Here is a 20,767-nt window from a genome sequence, read left to right as displayed (position 1 = left end):
ATCAGACTTTTAACCCCTCTTGGTACCTGGGCAAAGAACACGGACCATGTGAGCCCTGTGCCTCAGATCTAGAAGCCCGGTTTGACACACCATCAAATAGTTTAGATTCTACATCTTGAAGAAACTCCAGGTCTCTCGGTCTCTCCTCCTTAAAAAAAGATAGTGGATGCAGGAATCACAAGATAGAGAAAAAAGATTAGAGACAGATTTGAGAAAGAGAAAGAGTGTCGATCTCCATTTTCACAGAGTGCTATTTTTCAACCTGTGGGTCTTGACCCATGGGCGGATGGACGTATTTTGAGCAATATTTTTTTCAGTGGAGAATAACAGCAGAGAACATCCTAGAAAGAAAATAGTAAGGGTAAATACTATTTCAGGTTAGATGCACCACGATGTAGTGTATTTCTTACTATGGATCATAATTGGGGGCCATTTGTGATTTTTAAAAAAAGTTTCCTTCTCCCACTCGCCTTTGAACAGAGAAAGCAGGGACACCCAACACCACACCGCCTCCTGCTTTATTTTCCATAGAGCTGGCCTCCGTGCATCTCCTCTGGTCTCATGCCGACTCCAGGCTTCAGGTTCTCAGGTCTGGGGTCCACAGTGTCAGGTGGAGCCCCACCCATGCCATCCCCATGCCTGGCCCCACCCTCCAAAGCCTGATGGAGCCTCTGGAAGCCAGGGATGCTCTTACTCCCTGAAAGAAGAAATTCAGGAGTGAAATGCACACATTTCCATCTCCTCAGCCTCCTCCCACCCACGCCAAGATGCTAAAAGGGACGTCATCTACCTGGACCGGAGAAGATGCACGATGGCAGCAGGAAGAGCTGGGGTGACTACCCTCTGAATGAATGATGTGCAGGTGAAGGAGAGATTCTGGGGTTCACAGAGTCCCACCCTGCCACTCTGCCATCGCGGCTGCCTTTCCCTGGCGTCTCTAGCCTGGGGCCTTAGGAGAGCTACTCAACAAGTCTCGGTCCCCATCCCACGTTGGTCCCCTTCAGTCTACTTGCCCCCTGCCTCCCGCCTCTACCCAGTGATTCCGCAGATTGTGTCCTCTCAACTGACCTCGCTTCAAATGATCTACACCCCACAGGGCTCCCTAATGTCAGCCACCACCACATGGGGCAAAAGGAGACTCCAATTCCCTCTCTTTTCTTTCCCAAGTCCTTTCTCCAGGCTGCTTCCCCCATCACCCTTGACCCACAACTCACAACAGAGAAATCAGGAGAAATCGCACACCCCTCAGGGCCCCGGCTGCCTCACTCTTCCTGTATGCTGAGGATTCGCAGCAGAATATTATACACATCTTGTTCCATGTAACCCTATAAGTGACAGGAAGGAAAGAAAAGGAGATGAATAACAGAAAATGGGGAGAGACAGATAAGGAATCGTTCTGTGCTTTAGTCGAATGCTGTTTTACTATGTCCCCTGCTTTATAGTATGTGACTTCTCTACAGCTGTTTCCTTGTCTTTCCAAGGAGATAATGATATCTACTTTCCGGGACTCCTACGAAGGTTAAAAACTATGATTATAAAGCAGAGCACAACAAATGTTCGATTCTTTGTAGTTGTTATTCTTCCGAAGCAAGGAGCAAGCCACCCACCTCTCCTCCTTGGTAGGGGATAATTTGGCTCAGGATGAAACTGAGAAAGGGCATAAGGGACAGGAAAAGGCCTTGCAGTAGATCAGAGAATTGACGAGGAAAGGCAAACGCCTCTCCCCCTCACATCCATGCACAACCACTCTTGATCTGCCTAATGAGATCCGGAGACCTGGCACTGAAACATCTAAAGTCCAGCTTTCTGGGGCGCCTGGGTGGCTCAGTTGGCTAAGCAGCCAACTCCTGATACTGGCTCAGGTCACGATCTCATATTCGTGAGATCCAGTCCTGTGTCGGGCTCCACGCTGAACAGTGGAGCCTGCTTGGGATTCTCCCTCTCTCTCTCTCTCTCTCTCTCTCTGCACCCTCCCCTCAAAATAAATAAATAAACATAAACAAACAAACAAAATCCAGCTTTACACAAATGACAGGTATGTGCAGGTAGGAGGAGGGACCCCAAATGCAATGCCCCCTGCCCGACTCTCTGTCCCTAGACCCTCCCGGGCTCACCTGAGCAGCATTCAGCAGGTGCTTCCTATAGGCAGAGATGATCTCTTCATGGTTCTTCTGGGAATCCTGGGAGTGAGCACCGGTGAGAGATTATGCACCCACCCCACACCCCAGCACACCCACCCTGACATGTCACCACCACCCTCCCTCCCCACAGCATGAGGAACAACAGAATGAAGTGGTTAGCTGTGCCACATGGTCTCCCTCAGCCCATCAGTGGCCCAACCTGGACCCCCACCTGGCCAGGCCTCTGCAATTCCCAGAATCTCTCCCACGCATACCTCACTGCCATGGGCCACCCACCCTCTTCCCTAGTGGTGTCCATTTCCCTGAGGGCCAAAACATACCTGCAGCTGCAAGGCAAGGCGAGCGTTTTCTCCCCGCACTGCCAAGACCTCCTCTGAAAGCTGTTCCAGCTTCTTCAACAATTCCTTGATCTAATAAATAAAGGTTAATTTAAAAAAAAAAACTTTTAAAGGGGCGCCTGGGTGGCTCAGTCGGTTGGGCAACCGACTTTGGCTAGGGTCATGATCTCACGGTTCATGGATTTGAGCCCTGCATCGGGCTCTGTGCTAACCGCTTCCTCAGAGCCTGGAGCCTGCTTCTAATTGTGTGTCTCCCTCTCTCTGCACCTCCCGTTTGTGCTTTGTCTCTCTCTGACTCTCAAAAAATAAATAAATGTTAATAAAACAATTCCTTGATCTGAGGCCAGAAGGAAAGAAAGGGGACCAATGAGGCCCAAGTCACTTCCCACCCTGACACCACCCAGGGTCAAGGTCAGCTTTCTTTTATTGGGTATAGAATATGTGCCGGAAATTTTACACGCATTGTCTCAATTCATACCCAAAACAGCTCTTCTTCTGTCCCAAGAAGAGCAAGACTTCTCTGAGAGAAGTGTGACTATTCACATTTTGTAGATAAGGAGACCAAGTTAAGTAATTTGTCAAGATCATACAGCTAATAGGTAACAAAATAATGATTTGAACCAAGATCTCTTTGAATTCATTGTTGGTGCTCTCCACTCTGTACCGAATCCTGATCTACTCGTGGCTGCTGACCACCGAGGGAAATAGAAGTGAGTTTTGTTTTTGTGGTTTGTGAGGCTGAGGCACAAACTTGGTTAATGGTAACCAGCGGTAATAGAAACGGCAGTAGTAGGGACACTAAACATAGCTCGATTTTATTTACTGAATGCTTACCATTTACCAAAAGTTGTTTTGAGTATTTTAAATATAGTATCTTATTAATGTAATGCTCATGAAAACCCTGTTATTGTCCCCATATCATAGAGGACATTATAGATGAGGCCTAGATAAGAGACTTAGAGGTTCAGATAACTCACCCAAGATCAAGCAGTAAGTTTTGAAGCTGAAATTCAAATCCAGACGATGCCAGACCCCACAATTTTCTTTTGCACGTTTGTCTACATGCATCTTCTCCTTCAACACCAACACAAAATTCCTCCTTTCTTTACTTAGCCCCACCCACACTGATTCCTATTCTGCGTAATAGTCCTTCTCTTGGTATGCACTCTACGTTCCAAAAAACATATACGCCCTATATTTTTAAATCACTCTACCTTTGACCAGACACACAACCTTTAATAAGACAACTGATCTCATTCATTTCATAGGCAGTTCTAAAATCACTACATCCATTTCTAAATTGATTTTTTCGGATTCCTCAAACACATCTCCTAGAAACATGGAGACTTGACACTGACTATTGGAGTAGTCGCTGGGAAACTCCGGTTTCTAACACGGGGGTTTTCAAACTTTTTAATTTGCATGGGGGCTCTCCCTGTTGATGGCAATCTTAGGTAGAACTCGTTGGGACTGAAGTGGAAAGGGGAGAGGGAGGTGTTCCAGGCTAGCCTACTCTTCTAAACCCATCGGCCCCTGAGTCACCTCCTCCGAACCCCAGCAAAACCACAGCAACCCACCCCGACGGACCTCAGGCCTCTTGCTGGGCTGATACAGCATCTACACTGTTGAAGAGACCCGTGCTAACAAACCTTAGCAGTCCAGGGCCTGGGCTAGCTCTGGCCTGGCCGCCCTGCTTCTAACCCCGAGTCCCACATTCGAATACCTAAGCCCCCTCCTCTCTTTTATCTATACCTTAACCTTACCTCCAATCTCAACCCCAAATCCCCGAGAGCCCGGAGAACACAGCGTGGTCCTTGCAGATGATGGGAGTTCGGTTCAGCGGTATGAAACTGACTAAACCAAGGCTGGTGCGTGTCGGCGAACCCTGAGCCGCACGGACACCTTCCCCGATGGCTGTTTCGCCCCGCTCACCTTGGCCTCCTTGTCCCGGCAGGCCCCGATGAGATGCTCCACCTTGTCCCTGAGCACCTCGGCCGTCTTCTCAAACTGCTGGGAGCGCCCGCGCAGCTCGGCGGCCTGGCGCTCCTGCTCCGCGGCCCGCGCCGCCAGGTCCCCGCTGCGGCGCCGCTCCTCGGCCGCGGCCTCGCGCAGCCGGCCCATCTCCCGGCACGCCGTGTTATACTTCTCCAGGAGGGCCTTCAGCTCCTGGCCCCAAGCCTGGGCCTGGGCCACCAGCGAGCCCCGCGTTTTCTCGTGCTGCCGCAGGCTGGCGGCCTCACGGGCCCGCAGCTCGGCCACCTCCTCAGTGGCCTGGTACAGCAGCTTCTTCAGCGTCCCGATCTCCTGGCTCTTCCCGCTCATCGTGGCCTGGACGGCCCGCAGCTCCTCCTCCAGCTTCCCCAGGTCCTGCTCCAGAGCGGCCACCTGGGGGGAGACTGGGCCCTGTGAGAAGGTGCCGGGTGGCTCCCCGCGGGGGCCGGGGGACCCGCGCAGCCGCCGGTTTTCCTGCTCCAGCCGGGCCAGCGAGTCTTGGGCCTCGCGGTGCCCGTCGGCCAGGGCGCGGATGCAGGCCCGCAGCTCCTCCAGGGGTTCGGCCGCCGTGCGCCCCGCGACGCCCCTGCCCACCACGTCCGGCGGCAGGTCGTCCCACAGCCCGCGGAGGCCACTGCTCTGGGAGGCCAGGCGCTGCCGCAGCTGCTCGGTGGCCTCCTTCTCCGCGGCCAGTTCATCTGTCAGCAGCCCCACGCTGCGCCGCAACTGTCGCAGCTGGTCCTGCGCCTCCGGCTTGGGGACGAAATCCCGCTGCAGACGCTGGCTCAGGGACTGCGGCTCCCCCTGCAGCCGCTGCCTCTCCTGCCCCAGCTGCCCCAGCTCCCCCAGCAGGTTACTGTTGCTCAGCCGCAGGGCCGCCACCTCCTTCTCCAACCGTCCCTTGGCCGGACCTCCTCCAGGCACCTGTCCCCTTGCGGGGGCCCCTAGAGGCTCTCCGCGAGCCCCAGGAGCCCCTGGCCGCCCCCCTTCATTCTCTTCGGAGGTGGTCTCTGGGCCGGCGTGCAGGGCTCCCTCTCTGGGCCGGGAAGCGGCGTCAGGGCTCACGGGTAATCCCGCCTTGGCCCTGTCCAGCCTCACCAGCACCTGCTCCAGCCTGGCCTCCATCTTCTCCCAGGCAGCCGCCGCAGCCTCGGCCCGGGGTGTCCCCAGAGCTCCCTCCAGGACCGGCCTTGACAAAGCCCCTCGGGCGGCATCCTTTTCTCGCCACACCGCGGCCAGCTCCTCCCTCAGTTGTAGCAGGAGCTGGTTCACGTCTCCGGGGCCCACTGGTGCAGCCGCGGTGCCTGCTGGTTCAGCCCCTGGGGCCCGGGGCCCCTCTTTCTGGCCAGCACGTGGCTTGTCGGTGTGATCAGGGCCAAGGGCCTGTCCACCGCTGGTGGTCAGCTGCTGTCCTGTGGCTTTCCCAATGGTCTCAGACCTGGGGCTCTGGGGTGGCCCCTGTTCTTCTGGTTGGGCCCCTCCAGGGACTTCATACGTGACCTCCCCCGAGACCGAATCCTCTGCTTTCTTAGAAGCTAACGCCCGTTTGGCTGCAGCTGCAGCTGCTGCCTGCTGCTGCTTCTTTAGTTCTTGAATGCGCTCGGCCAGAAGGTCCAGGGGACAACCCTGCTCCATGCCATCTCCTCCAGGCCGGAGACTAGAGCCCTGCCCTCCTGGAGTCCCAGGCTGTGGTGATAGGAGAAGCCCCAGCTCCTGCACCTGCTCTCGAATCCCATTCTCCAGGCCCAGGCAGGCTGCAGCCCGAGCCTCGCTCTCTTCCGTCTTTCGCACCAGCTCCTGCTCCAACTGAGAAACCTTCCTCTGCTCCTCTTCATACTTCCGCCTCCACTCCTCCGGGCATGGGTCTTCCTCTTCCTCTTCCTCGGGCTCCGCTCTCCACAGGCTCTGGGGTGGAGAACCCACCAGAGACTCTGATGGGGAGGCCTACATAAAAAAAGGAATAATGGGGGGCGCCTGGGTGGCGCAGTCGGTTAAGCGTCCGACTTCAGCCAGGTCACGATCTCGCGGTCCATGAGTTCGAGCCCCGCGTCAGGCTCTGGGCTGATGGCTCAGAGCCTGGAGCCTGTTTCCGATTCTGTGTCTCCTTCTCTCTCTGCCCCTCCCCCGTTCATGCTCTGTCTCTCTCTGTCCCAAAAATGAATAAACGTTGAAAAAAAAAATTAAAAAAAAAAAAAAAAGGAATAATGGGGCGCCTGGGTGGCGCAGTCGGTTAAGCGTCCGACTTCAGCCAGGTCACGATCTCGCGGTCCGTGAGTTCGAGCCCCGCGTCAGGCTCTGGGCTGATGGCTCAGAGCCTGGAGCCTGTTTCCGATTCTGTGTCTCCCTCTCTCTCTGCCCCTCCCCCATTCATGCTCTGTCTCTCTCTGTCCCAAAAATAAATAAACGTTGGAAAAAAAAAAAAAAAAGGAATAGTGAAGTCGGGCAGCTAGCCCAGCCCCCGGACGGCCTTTCCTCTCTTAGACTGTCTTGATGCCCCGAAGACCACTCCCTGGGAGATATCCCAGTGAGATAGCCTGGGGAGGGAGATGGGGAGGGGAAGGTCAGAGGCAAAAGGCACTTAGGGTCTTACCTGGGATGTAAGATCCAGATGTTGAGCAAGCCCCTGACCTATACAAAAAAGCAGGGGGGGGAGATGAGAGCAGAGATAGGTCCTCTTCCAGCCCACACTTTATCTTCAGACTTTTTCTGAGAGGAACAGTCCCTCGATGCAATAACCTTCCCACACATGTCTTCATGGTGCCAGGAGCCACCCCCGTTGAAAGGGTCCCTGACTATCTAGCATCTTCGGTTCACCATCCCAGAGATGGGCCAGCTCATTCATTTTGTCTGCTCACTTATTTATTGGGCACTGTGTCAGGCACGGTTGCAGGCACCAGGACCTCACTGGTGAGCAAAACAGCCAGTGGCCGGCCTAGTGGGGGAGACGGAGACTGACCATCAAATCTCACGAATAGATTTACGATCACAACCCATAAATGCTAGCGATAGTACCAGGCAGAATTGCCTTCAGCGAGACAAGGCTGCATGAAGGGACTTTGTGACCATGCTTTTGAGAATTTGGGCTCATTTCACAAGTAGCAGCAATAAGTAAATCAACATTCCACTAGCTAGTGATGATAGAGGGATTCTTTGTCCAGGAACAAACGGCATTCTAAGAAGCTTCTGGGATTCTAAGGCTATCCAGGAGAACTTCGAAGTTACGGAAGGGAACCTGCCTTACCTCCCTGCCGCCCCTGCCGGAGCAGGGCCTGCCGGAGCAGCCTCCACAGCTCCCTGTCCTCCGAGCGTACAGCATAATGCAGAGCGTCGTGCCCCTCGTTGTCCACCGCCCCTGCGTCTGCCCCGTGGCTCAGGAGCAGCTCGGCCACCTCCACGCTGCCTTTCTCACAGGCCAGGATCAGAGCCGACCTGTGGGTTGGGACAGATCTGGGCATAGGCCTTCCCCAGGGAATCCAGGAGTCCTGGTTCCAGAAATTCCGCTCAGAGTCAGATCTCACTCGGTGCAGCAAGGAGAACCACAGACCAGTGCCAGCCAATGACAAAGCGTTCGAGCAGACCAGAACTGTTCAAATGCCGTTCCTTGGAGGTGCAGCATCAGAAAGCCGGGGGCCAATTTGAAGGGCTCTGTGTTCATCTACTTTCTATATTGAGGTGCTGCGTGACTTCTTTATTGGCAAAAGGATCCCATTGCTTAGAAGATAGTTTGAAAACCAGTAAATTAAGCAAATGAACCCAGAAGCATCGATTCCACTCCCGGAGTCATCTGTGCCAGGAAGTCATCTGTGCCTTCTGAGCAACTGCTCAGAAGGAAGGAGGTTCCCAAGAAAACAGAGACTAGTCTTCCTTCTTCCCCAAAACACAGACACACAGACACGCGTGCGCGCGCGCACACACACACACACACACATACACACACTTTGCCCAGGGGCTCCTTTCTAGAGCGGTCAATGTCTGGATTTGGGAAGGCGGGTGGGGAAGGCTCACTTGGCATCCTTGTCCGTGACATTAACCTGGGCACCTCTCTGCAGTAGCTGTGAGCAGATAGCTGCATGGCCACCCAGCGATGCGATCATCAGGGGTGTACGTCCGTCCTGCACAGATTGTGGGAAGGGAGGGGAGTTCATGAGGATCCAGGGGGAGCCAGGGGCTTGACAATTCTACCAACTGCCCTCTCCCGACACCTCTCCAGAAAAAAGCCCAGATCCAGGGGCTGAATACTCCTTTCTGAAGGGTGAGAAGTCCTCCAGGAGATAAGGCCTAACCTCTCCATGAAGAAGAGGAGGAGGAGCAGAGGGAGAAGGAAGAGGAGGTGTGTGCAGCCGCAGTCATGGAGCTGAGCCAGTCAAGCTCTGAGAGAGAGAGAGAGAGAGGGAGGGAGAGTAGCAGCCTCCCTGCGAAGGTCACCGCCCAGCGGACACTCACATTATCTGGGACGTTCAGGAAGGCTTCGTGGTCACACAGCAGGAGAACACTTGAGGCACAGCCAGAGGAGGCTGGGGGAGGGATGGTTGGGTTAAGAAGAAGCAGGAAAGACACCTAGTCAGACTATGACCCAACATCACCGCCAACCATTTCAGCAGTCAGCCCTGGCCTGCCCTGCTCCCCAAATGTTGTCTCCCCTCCCCTTCCGCCCACTGGTCCCTGCAGCCACCCCATTTCCCACCGGTCCCCTGGCACATACCTGCCCAGTGCAGCGGACTACGATTTTCTGCATCCACAGCATCTTCGTTGGCACCATGCTGCAAACAGCCACAAAGGAGAGCAGCATGGGGCATGGCGGGTCCACTCTTATCACATACCCCCTCTTAGGGCACCAGCTTCCATAGTACTATGGGGAGGGGAAGGAGGACCGTGACTCTGGCCAACTACTAGGCAAGCCCAATCCACCCCTGGTGGATGATAAGCAGCCTTGAAATTCAGCCCTGGGTCCTAAACCTAAGGCCCAAGAAAAATCAGATTATAGGCAAAGAAGCACGTTAGGGAAAATGACACCTGGGTCCATGCCTGGGACTTTAGGATCATAATTGGGGAACTTGGAAAGGGCCAGGAAGAACAAAAGCAGAAGAGCCATTTGCCCCGTGGCCTGTTGAACTGTGCCTTTTGGAGACCAGTTTCTGGTCTGCATGTTGTTTCACCTATGTATCTGTCTTAGTGCTCCTAGCCTGCAAGCTCCTTAAAAACAGATGGTAGAATTTGGGGTGGATGTGAACACCTCTGTCCTCCGGCCACCTGCCCAGCCACTCAGTAGTTGGCCTCTGCAGGGGCTCTGCCAATGGCATGTGAATGACGGGCAGGCAGTCCCTGGGAACACAGCTCTATGACCGGCCCTCAAGGGCAGCATGAAGCATGGTGTCCGCACATAGTAGGAGTTACATAAAAGTTTGTGAATTAATGAATACGTGATTATCAGCTCTCTTGCTGATGAGAGGGGGGTGAGAGGGGTCCATTTGACCAAATGTTGCTTGTGACTATAAGACAAAGTTAGAAGATTCTAGGCCCACTTCCTCCCTTCCCACAAGTAGTATCAAGAGATTTCTGTTACCTGCAGCAGGACTTTGACACATTGTGGCTGGCAGGAGATGGTGGCCAAGTGCAGGGCAGTGCTTCCTGGAAAGAGAAAGAAGGGGAGATGGAGGGCGGGTGGCCCCATGCAAGCCGATGACTCACAGGGAGGGAAGGCAAGAGACGCACAGATAATCAGGGGGAGATTAGAGAGAGAAGCAAGCTCTCAGCCCCATGGGGCCAGAAATTCCTGTTCCCCCAGTGCCTGGTACCTGGCAGAGGTAGGAGTAGGGGTGAGGTAAACCCAGAGAAGGGTTTGCAGAGAGGGGAGCCCCTGGAAGGATGCTGGCCAGAGCCGGTGAGGAAGATGTGGGGGCCACAGTTAGAACTTCCGGCAGTTGGTGTCCCCCCCCCCCCCCGCCACTGCTGCTGTAAAAGGAGAGGCCAACAGCTTGGCCCAGTGCATGGTCTAACTCACCATCCTCGTTTTTGCTGTTGATGTCAGCTCCATTTGCCAGCAGGATAGTCAGACATTCTGTCAGGCCTTTGGAGGCTGCCAGATGAAACCTGCCAGAATCAAGGCCAAGGGACAGAAGGATGAAGGGACCAGTAGATGAGGGATGCGGGAGGTCCTTCACCCCCAGAGCCAATCCCCACAACAGACAGGGGAGTTCCCCGAGCCTGACTTTCTGAGGAAAAGGCTATGTGGCTTAACTGTCACAAAGCCAGAGGAGGCTGGGAAACAAAGACAGAAGTAAGAGCTACAGGTCTCAAGCAACCTAGACTTTTGCAGGGGTGTCCAGGGAGCGCATAGCTAACCACCTGTTGCTCTGACCACATGACCCTTTACAGACTGGGACTGTCCTAGAGCAAGGCAGCCAGAGAGCAGAGCAGCGGACTGGACATTTGAAGGCTCACTTGGGCAGAGACAGGGATAATGTCCCTCCTGTCTGGATCACTCTGTCTAGCTATGTGATGCTCATGGCTACCACTTGGTTCCTAATGGCTCAAGCTTACACACCCTCCTACCCTTGCAATAAATAAACGTTGTTGTTAGAAATACACTGTTTTCTGTTTGTTTCATGGGCTTCCTGTCTGGTTTTTTTGTTTTGTTTTTTGCCAGTTTTGTCAACCTGGGTTGTGAGATTGGACTCAGGACAGCTTCTTCTCTCACCATGTGTAGCACTCGATCCATAGCAAACCCTGACCAATACGCTTTCCGATTAAGACAAAAAGGGCTCTGAGGCTGTAGGCACTCCCTGGTCCTACCTGATCTTGGGGTTTAGGACTTTCAAAGGGAACCACATATCAAGGGGAGGGAGGGTGCTTGGGAGGGGCTACTCACGAGGACTGGCCGCTCGAGTTCAGCTTGGTGGGTCGGGCCGACTTCCTCGAGGCCAGGGAGGCCACGCGTCCCACATCCCCCCGCTGCACTGCCTCCAGCAGCTTCTGGTCGCGGCGGTTCCATTTCTCCACCTGGTCCAGGGCCACAAATGGTGCGAACAAAGGGGGTGGGGTTGGAGTGGAAAAAGGAAAGAAGGATGACAGGCAACAGAAGAGAGACATTGCCGAGGTCCTTCCAACATGCCACAAGTCCCTCAACCTAGATCATTCCATGCTGTACTGAGAAACCACTGCTGGTTATTGTCGGCCCTGTAGACTACTGGGTTTACGGTCATGTTCGAGTACTGGATGCAGAGTATTTCAGATGTCTTTTTTTTTTTTTTTAAATCATCATATGTGATTATTGCTGTCAGGTGCACAAGCTCAGAGCGATCCTAGCCACGACGACTTTCCCTTTGGCTCTCCAGGTCTTGCCCGAGCAAACTGAACCACACCAACCACTCCCAGTTGGGCTCACGTTACCGCTCATCTCCCCACGCTGCTTTGCTTCTTGTCCTCAGATTTCTGCGATGCCAAGGCACCTAGCTTTACACCACGGCTAGGAGTCCAAATACCCAGCCATACATGCCATCTCTACCCCTCGGCTTTGGGCCCCCAACCTGGGAGGGGAAGCAGAGTTTCTGTTTTCCCATCTCATTTCTATGCCCTTTCCGTCCCCTTCCATGGCACAGCCACCCAAAGGCAAAGATAGGTCTCTAGCTAGGCTTGAGGAGGCAGCTCCCGTCCCCCTCCCTCCCCAGGCCTCCCTCCTCTTCACCCTGGCAGGGAGCAGCTGTCCCTGGCAACAGCCACACCTGCATGCATTGTTCCATCATTCCCGCTTGACTTTTGCAGGTGGCGGGGTAATTACAATAATTGAGGTATGGCAGGGCGTGAAGGAGAGAGAGCTGTGTGGAAACACCCAGGGCTGAGAGCACAGAACAGCCTGATTGGATCCAGAGAGGGGAAGGGATGCAAACATCTGGGCTATGGTGAAAAGGGTCCTGGATGCACATTTTGTCAGCAGGCCCGAGTTCAGGGCCTGGTTCGGCCACTTTCTCATCTCTGGGACCCAGAGCAAGCGACGGAACACCTCTGTTTCCCCATCTATAACGTGTGGGAAATAATTACTACCTCATCACGCTGTGAGCATTAAATGAGCTAACCTCATATGAGGTATATAAAATCTCTTTGTAACCTGTAAAGAACCCTACCAGCGAGCGTATGTATTCTTCTAACCAAACAGGAAGTGGGAGGGGCTGGGGGGTGATACATTACATTTTATGAGGTGTAATCGCAACAAGAAAGAGGCTTTGGGAGGAGGTAGAAAAAAATAGGGTCTACGGCAGCCCAATAACTCATTTTGGGATACTATTTTCATAGCCAGGGCAAACTATGTTGCAAAAGCAGGAGAGATTTGAAACGCCCACGCCCGTAAGAGTGATCTCAGGCTAGTACAGCCCTTGTGACTCCATACAGTCTTTTTCAAGTGCTGTTTCAATTAGCCTCTCAACATCCCTGGAAAGCAAGCAGGGCTGAAATTATTTGATCTGACAGCAGAAGAAACTCAAGCACACTGTCGCTGGATAACTGTCCAGGGTCACACCACAAACTAGTGGTGAAATTGAGATCACAACCCAGGCCACCTGACGCCCAATGCTGGTCCTCACCACCAGACCACACGCACTAGTGTGGAAGAGGGTTTACTTATTTCCATGTATGCAGTCTAAGGCGGCCTCCGGGGCAAAGCCACCCACCCTCAGACGCTACTCCCTGCACAGAGAAGAGTCTCCAAACAGGTTAAGTCTCCAAGGGCAAAATAAACACAGTGTCTGCTCCATATACCAACAGACTCTGGGATGTAGGAACATGTTATCCAATGTCCCTTGAGGACGAGTTACAGCCAGAAAAAGCAGAAAGTTAGAATTACGCCTCCACCGCAGGACACTGCCATCAGCTGATCTCAATCTGAAGTCCTCCGCTTAAAATCCTGATTCTAACATGTTCTGTCCTTGTGAATTTAGGCATGTAACGACTTCTCTGAACCTCAGCTTCCAAGTGATATAATGTGCTATAAAGCACCTAGCACTATGCCACATAGTGGGTGCACAATAAATGCTAGTTCCAATCCCCATCCTTCCTAGCCTTGCTGGGCACATTTTGGATGTGCCAGAAATTCTGCGTTCAGAATTCTCCATACAGGGGAACGGGAGGTAGGGATCTTGCTCATATCAGCCAATGCCTAAGAGCCAGGCTGTAGAGATGGTGAAGGTGGGTCTTAGCAACATAGACACGTTTCTTTCCACTAGAGAGCTCTAAATCCACCTGATTTTTTAAATATATATATTTTTAAAGTTTTATTTATTTATTCTGGGACAGAGAGAGGCAGAGAAAGGGAGAGAGAGGGGATCCCAAGCAGGCTCTGCACTGATAGCGCAGAGCCCGACCCAGTGCTTGAACCCACGAACCATGAGACCTTGGCCTGAGCCAAGATCAAGACTCAGACGCCCAACTGAGCCACTCAAGTGCCCCTAAATCCACCTTGTTTGTTTCCTATAATCTTGTTACCCTAAGAAGAATTTAGAATAGGTGGAAATTCGTCATGGCCAAACCTCTGTAGAACTAGGATGAAGGACAGAGGATGCTTCCATATTCCAAGATCCAGTCCACTGCTCACCCCAGCTCCTTGGACAAGAGGCACTGGGTTGCCATCACAGCCTCAAGGAAGCAATCACCACATTAATCAGCAGACTCAAAAACAAGGATAAGCTTTGTATTTCTGTAACCAAGATTAGGGGCCTTTGTACAAGTAATTGTGGCCTTACCTTATCTCTGGCTGTGTGCCCATAAGCATCCTACTGAGATGGGACACACCAACAGGAGAGAGAGAAAGACTGGCTATGTGTGTAGGACAGGTGCGTGGAAATGGAAAGGCTGCCTTAGAGAAAGCAGGAGCTGACTCTCAAAAAAAAAATTTTTTTAAATGCAATTGACATTCCTCTAAGCTGATTCAGTGCCAACTGTTGAAAGCTATTTTTTGGTCTACTTCCTACATAGGCAGAGAAAGCTAATAGGTAAGACTCCCTCAAAAAGCATCATCTATCAATCAGACTAAAATAAAATGAGACCATAAGAGTCGGGTTTTTATTTGTGTCTTTGTTTTGCTCTTTATATTCTGGATAACTTAGATTAACTTTAAAATGATCACTGATCTTCGCTCCTGATCTCAATCTAAGGGTGCGGGCATCTGGCCCTGGACCCGGGGGTGGGAGTGGAGACAGGCAGGGGCAATCCTCCGGTGAGACTTGGAAGCCAGGCTTTGGGAGTGGCCAGGAAGGCTTGTTGCATTGTTTCTTTGACAAACATGTTCAGAGTGGTTAGCCACCCAAGGAGTGGAGGAATTTATCATAAGGGTGAGGAAGTTTCAGGAGGAAACAATTTGCAGCTGACACTGGCCTATTTTTTAAGCTTTTTGTGATCCATCCTGACCAAGGCAACTGTTTTCTTTCCAGCTAGGTAGTTCTAAATCCACCCAATTCACTTCCTATGAGCTTGTGACACTAAAGAGAGTCGAGAATGGGTGGAAATTCTTCATAGCCAAACATCTGTAGAGCTGGCGTGAGGGAGGGATGTTTCCAAATTCCAACATTCCATCCATTGCTTACTCCAGCACCTTGGAAAGGAGACACTGACCAAGGATTGGAGAATCAGGAAAAATGAAATAATTTCCCCATTCCTAAGGAGCAGGCCGACTGCACAGACCGGAAAGGGAAGGGCAATGTGGAGGACTTTCAGTGACTAGGGAAGAGTCCGTGTGAATCAGAAAATCATTATCAGTTAAGACGGAATCTGAGTAGCTTCAGTTTCTGGTACCTATCCTAGTCAGCCAGTAAATGCATTTTGATTGGCTGATCCATGTGTGGAGATGACGGGAGAAGCAATCACAAGTGGGACAAGGACAGGCCTCAACAGAGTTCCTACTCTTGCCTCATAGCTCACTCACGTCCAGGCTTCTGTGGCCTGCCCTTGCAGAGCGAGCTGAGCTGTTCTCATGTTTGCTCCTGAGGGACACCACTAAGTCAGGTTAGGCTAAGTAATATTCCCACAGGTCGCTGGCTACTTCACTTCTAAATGAGCCCCAATCCCAATCTCCACAGAAAATGCCATCCCCCGATAGGGGGTCTCTCTATAAGAGATCTTCAGGGAAGAGGCAGCTACGTCCTCTCTGTGCCCCACCTTCTGTAATCGGCCTCGTGTTGTTTTCTGGGAGAACATGGGGAATAGAGTGACTTCTACTGGGAGCTCTCAGAGAGCATCCACTATACCCTCTCTCCTATGGTCACCTTTCCCCAACTCAGTCCAGGAAGCAGAGAGCACAAGGCCTAAGCAACTGAGTAAGGGTTCTGAATGAAGGAAGATTCTGGGGAGAAGCAGGCAGGAGGTCTTGACTGGTCCAAGAACCAGTCTGATAACCAGACACTGCAGTGAGCTGGCCAGGGTGGATTCTGCAGGCAACTTACCCAGTTTCTTGGGGAGCTGCCAGACAAGTATGTCTCCTCTACCAGTGCCTGCCAGGCTGGGGGACTGCAAGATTAACCCACAGAGAGCAAGCAGAAGGAGGTTGGGGCAAAAGGGGGAAAACTAGGGTTGACAACCATTGGGCAGAGAGGGGCAGGGAGCCGAAGGGGGCAAGGAGGAGGCTGCTGGTGTGGGAGTACCAATTGGAAAGAAGTCTGGAGCCATGTTGGAGAGCCACTGGTGCTGATGAGATAGCAGGAGTGAAAGAGGCCGGGGGGTGGGGGGGAGGGGGAGATGGGAAGCAGGGACAGAGAAGATTTTGAAGCAGGGCTAATGGAAGGCACTGGCCTGGGAGTTTGTTGGGCCGACAGGAAACAGCAAGGATAGAGCCATATGAGAGGGCAGGGTTGTAAGGACAGATCAGGGCTGAAAATGGGGCTGTGGGGCAAAACTTGGGACATAGAGTGGAACTTGGGGCTGAGCAGGGGCTGGGGATAGAGCAGATGCTTGGTGTTCAGTATTGTGAGAGAGCAAAAGTGGACACGGCCTTCAGGGAGGGGCAGGGGCTGCAGGAAATATCTTAGAAGTTGGGGGTGTACATGCTAGGAGGACAAGAAAGGGCCAAGAGAAAGGAACTTGGGGGAGGGCAGACGTTAGGAAGGCAAGTCGGCGGCTAGAGGACCAGGGTCTTGGGGAAGGCAGGGCTGGCGGGCTGCATTGCGGGAGTGGAAGAGCTGGAAAGACCGATAAAGAGAAAAGGCGATGGTGCATGAAGATGGGACTCAAGACTTCTGTCACCACAGGGCTTGGACCCCAGCCCCATCCTCCCGGACATTTTGGCACCTACCGCCACCTGTGAGCTGGAGCAGGAGAAGATGCGCTTCATGGCCAGGGCCAGAGCCACGGGGGGACGGGGACGCGCGGAGAACGGGGCTACAGGTTCCCGAACCCACGGGACTCGGCTGCGGCTCTGCAAGAGAGAGCTGTCAAAAGCAGAGTGGGACCTGTTCCAGGACCCGCCCCAGGACCCGCTGGGTTCAATCAGCTACGAGAACCCGAGGGGCCTTAAAACTCCGCCCCTGGCCCTGCCCTACTCTGACGTTGCAAAAGCAAAAAACCTGCAGTCTTTGGCTGCGACTTGGGCATGGTCTCAAACCTCGCCCTCCCAAAGCAAACCCGCCTCCGGCTCCAACCCACTCTATGGCAGAAGGTACCACCGGAGCTCAGGCTAAAACTCCGCCCCCAGCCCCACCCCTCCGCAGTTTCAGGCTGCGTCTCCGCCCCCAAGCCCCGCCTCAGCTCCGCCCTTTCAGGCGTGGCTTCAGGTCTGAGCTTCGCTAGGTCGGCTGTGTTCTTACCAACTGTCGCGTTTAACCACTGGTGACGACGCTTTTATTATATCCAGAGACATCTGGCCTGCTTAATTACGTCTGCTTCCTTCCCCCATTCCCTGACCAAAAACCCAAGCACAAAAGAGGCTTTGAAGAGAGCAATTTGGAAACCGCAGGAGAGTGTGGTGCAGAGCAGAGGATTGAGCTGGGATGATTGCATGACCCTCCGCAACCTGGGGGGAAAAAACCTGAGGGAAAGGAGATCAGGCTTAATATTGTAACAAAACCTGTAAGTTAGAAAATAGCAGTGGGGGAGGAGAGAATTCTTATGTTAAGTAGCTCCCATTTGAAATAAACCCCACAAAACTGTCTAAACTATTTCCACTGCCCTTTAAATTCAGATTCTCAGCAATTCTTGAATTGTCAGTTGCAGCTAACTGGTCTGCCCATGTGTCCTTTTGATAAGGGATAGGAGCAGAAAAATGTTCACCGTTAGCCCAGAAGGCTTACCTATAGCCTACATAGTTTCAATAAGAATCAAATACCAGCTGGTTGCTACATTCTTAAAGGGAGGGTCTCATGACTGCCTATAAATCTCACTGATCATTAATATTGAACTCAATGATAAGCACCAGAGAAAACTTGCAAAAGTACTTTTCGGAGTAGAAATTTGAAGAAGGCATTTTTATGATCTAATACTCCTTGCACATCCCCTCCCCCTTGAGCACTAAGCATATAACCACCAGCTTCATTCACACAGCAAAAGAACAACTCTTTCTGCTCCCTGTCCCTGTGTTACTAAAATAAACTTGCTAAGTTGCAACATACAACATCTCAAGAATTCTTTCTTGACCCGTGTGCTCAATGATTCTACATTTTTGGTGGCCCATACGGGGACAAGGGAGTGAATTCAGGAGCTTGATGCAACTTTGTAAATCTTTGTTACCCCCGTCTTTGTTTCTTACCTGTTTTTCTTTTTCAGAGATGTCCTGAATAGTATGACCCTTCAGAGTGTGTCCTGTTGCCCAGGTGCTCAGGAGAGGAACTCTTGCCCATAGCTACACAACAGAGAGGGATGAACTCTTGCCACCAGCTGGACACTATTACCTCAGCCCTAATGGCGTTGGTCTCAGAAACCAGACTCTCCTTGTTTTTCCTGTTCTTTTAACCAATATATTCTTGTTGGGCATGGGATGGCCACATATGTCTTTAGGATGGCCACCATTCTCAAGACTTCCATGTAAAGTTTCCTCCTAAATAACCCGGTATGATCCCTTGATGAGCGTAAAATCCAAGATATGTAAGGCTGTGTGCTTCCTGAAAGGGACCGGATGAAGCGATTGATTACCCAGTTGGGGCACTCACCCAACGGGGCACCGAGCTCTTGGGACTGGAAAATGGATAAAGCTCACAACAAAGTTACCTGGGGACACCTGGCTGGCTCAGTCAGTAGACCATGTGGCTCTTGATCTCATGGCCATGAGTTCAAGCCCTATGTTGGGCATGGAGACTACTTTAAAAATAATAATAATAAAAGAAAAGAAAAAGAAAAAGAAAGTTGCCCAGAACACGTAGGAGTTCCATACTTTCATTTTTTCATACTCTCATTTTGTCCTTACCCATGGGCTGCTTGGCATGTTCCATCCTGCTCTCAGATTGAAAATACTTCTAGTTTAGATATATGACAATTAATATGATATAAAATAGCTGCCCCTTCTTAACAAGGGCCAAGACTTCTACCCCATCCATTAATACCAGATCTAGAGCTTAGGGTACTATTATTGGTCACCAAATACTTTGGCTCCCCCAAAATGGAAAGAGGCAGCCCCAATCTCTGCAGCATTTCAGTCCATTCACCAGCACCTATTGTAGTCTAGAATGAAATGGGGAAGGGAAGGGAGGTCAACATGCCTTCTTGAGAAGTACAAAGGTGTCAGAGCAGTCAAGAAAGAGGGACGCCTCCCCCCACTCTGAACCTCAGGAAACTTTGGCAATATTCCTGATGGGACACCATTCGGAAACCGAGGGGGGTTTTGGTAATGGACTCATAGTTAATGTACTCTCCTCATTTGTTTTGTAGGAATTCACTATGGGATCAGCTTCCTCAATCCCAAAGGATTACCCTTTGGGCTGTCTCCTAACACACTGGAGTCAATTTGGACAACAGGATTTAAAGAAGCATCTCATCTTCTGTGATAATGGCCAGCCTCAATATTCTCTGGAGGATGATGAAAAATGGCCCACTTAAGGACCAAAGATGGCCCTTAAACTTCAATACTATTTATCAATTAGACCTTTTTTGTCAGGGAAAATGACCAAAATCTCATATTGTCAGGACTTTATGGCCCTGTACTAAAATCCTGATCCGTCCATACTCATTTAGCAGGGCCCGAGGACACCCCTCTCCCCACCCTGCACCCCTCAATCCACCATCGGCTCAGCTGCCTCAGGCCCTTCTACTTCTGTTTATCCATCACTTGCATGTGTTCTGTCATGTTCTCTGTGTGCTCCCCTTGGTCTCTCTTGAAAACAGGTTGTTGCCAAGATCACGCACATGTCTTCCTCTTTTTCCTGAGTTACTCATCTCCTCTCTGTTTGCTTCTCCTTTTTTGGGTCAGGTCTGGAATATATCTTGAGAGAACTGGATGAATGTTGCCTGAGTCTTGTTGTATGGGGGAGGGGGTTCATTCCTGGGTTAATGGCTGCGGTAATTGGAGCCAGTCATCTGTGGTTAGTCTACCTCGAGACCTTAAGGAATATTCCCAAGGAGATGCCAAAACTCCTTTTGTTTCAAGAAAGTTCCCTGTCTTCTCTGGCCTGACACGGACTACCTGTTTTCAGTCTGTGTTGGTGGAAAGAAAAGGTGCGTCTGTTTGTCTGTCCAAGCTGATAAACTTTAGGACCGGGAGTCCTCTTTCTCTGCCCTCTGGGCTTTTATCTGCCTCCAGTCTTGCTGGTGCTACCTCACTTCCTCTGCCTCCACCTCCACCTCCTCCTGTTTCTGCACCACCATCGGCATGGTTTGCATAATTGGCTCTTGTAGCATCCTTTTTGTCTCTGGCTCCTGCCATTGGCTCCTGCTCCTCCTACCCTTGCTGTCAAGGAGCAAAGAGCACCCCTCTCCGGATTTAAACCACCCACTTCAGATTTCGCCACAGGTGACCCAACTAAAAATTGACAGTGGGGAACAAACCGACTTCTAGGTTGATCCAGGCGCAACACATTCTGTATTTAAGCTATGTTAAGTTTGTTGGTTTAATTAAGGTAGACATGTCTTTAGACCTATCAGCATTAAATACAAAACTTTTATTCTACCAATGATTGCTAATGGTCAAATAAGCTCGTGTTATTTCTGTTGCAATCTGTCAGCACAAGGTGGGTTACAATGGCAGTTAATTTTGTCTGTCTCATAAAGTTCTCACGGGCAATTGTTAAAATAGCTTTCGAAATCTTTCCACCTAGAGCTTTAAAGTGTTGCTAAATGATAAATTGGATTGAATTATTTGGGTATCTAAGTCTTTTCCAAAACTGAGAAAATACT

At 51.5% G+C, this 20,767-nt stretch overlaps 1 protein-coding gene across 2 annotated transcripts; it reads right to left on the bottom strand.

Moving 5' to 3' along the window:
* Nucleotides 1-1,262: 1,262 nt before the first annotated feature.
* ANKRD35 (ankyrin repeat domain 35) lies at nucleotides 1,263-16,781 on the bottom strand. 2 transcript variants are annotated; one of them, XM_047085780.1, is made up of 13 exons: nucleotides 16,743-16,781; nucleotides 11,340-11,470; nucleotides 10,473-10,561; nucleotides 10,035-10,099; nucleotides 9,174-9,231; nucleotides 8,915-8,985; nucleotides 8,477-8,583; nucleotides 7,713-7,900; nucleotides 7,062-7,099; nucleotides 4,412-6,415; nucleotides 2,462-2,551; nucleotides 2,115-2,180; nucleotides 1,263-1,325 (listed from the first exon to the last, which is right to left on the bottom strand). In XM_047085780.1, the coding sequence occupies exons 1-13, from the start codon at nucleotides 16,779-16,781 to the stop codon at nucleotides 1,263-1,265; spliced, it is 3,009 nt and encodes a 1,002-aa protein (XP_046941736.1). The 2 variants fall into 2 exon arrangements, with proteins under 2 accessions (XP_046941736.1, XP_046941737.1); XM_047085781.1 differs by lacking the exons at nucleotides 10,473-10,561; nucleotides 11,340-11,470 and having other exon boundaries at nucleotides 10,035-10,061; nucleotides 16,749-16,781.
* Nucleotides 16,782-20,767: the final 3,986 nt, after the last annotated feature.

Source organism: Lynx rufus, unplaced genomic scaffold, assembly GCF_022079265.1.
Source record: "Lynx rufus isolate CCGP_SWC_20201006 ecotype Redwood Valley unplaced genomic scaffold, mLynRuf1.p SCAF_2, whole genome shotgun sequence".
In the NCBI taxonomy this organism is placed as follows: Eukaryota; Metazoa; Chordata; class Mammalia; order Carnivora; family Felidae; genus Lynx; species Lynx rufus.
Note: the sequence above shows the minus strand (reverse complement) of the source record. Positions and strands in the feature narration are given on the sequence as shown.

What these genes read in the sequence shown, in the direction of transcription:
- ANKRD35 (XM_047085780.1), bottom strand. Translation starts at nt 16,781, where the DNA reads ATGAAGCGCATCTTCTCCTGCTCCAGCTCACAGGTGGCG. An exon ending in TAGTCCGCTGCACTGGGCAG is followed by an intron (nt 8,986 to 9,173) that starts GTATGTGCCAGG and finishes TCCCTCCCCCAG; the next exon opens with CCTCCTCTGGCTGTGCCTCA. An exon ending in GCCTTGCCTTGCAGCTGCAG is followed by an intron (nt 2,181 to 2,461) that starts GTATGTTTTGGC and finishes GCTCACTCCCAG; the next exon opens with GATTCCCAGAAGAACCATGA.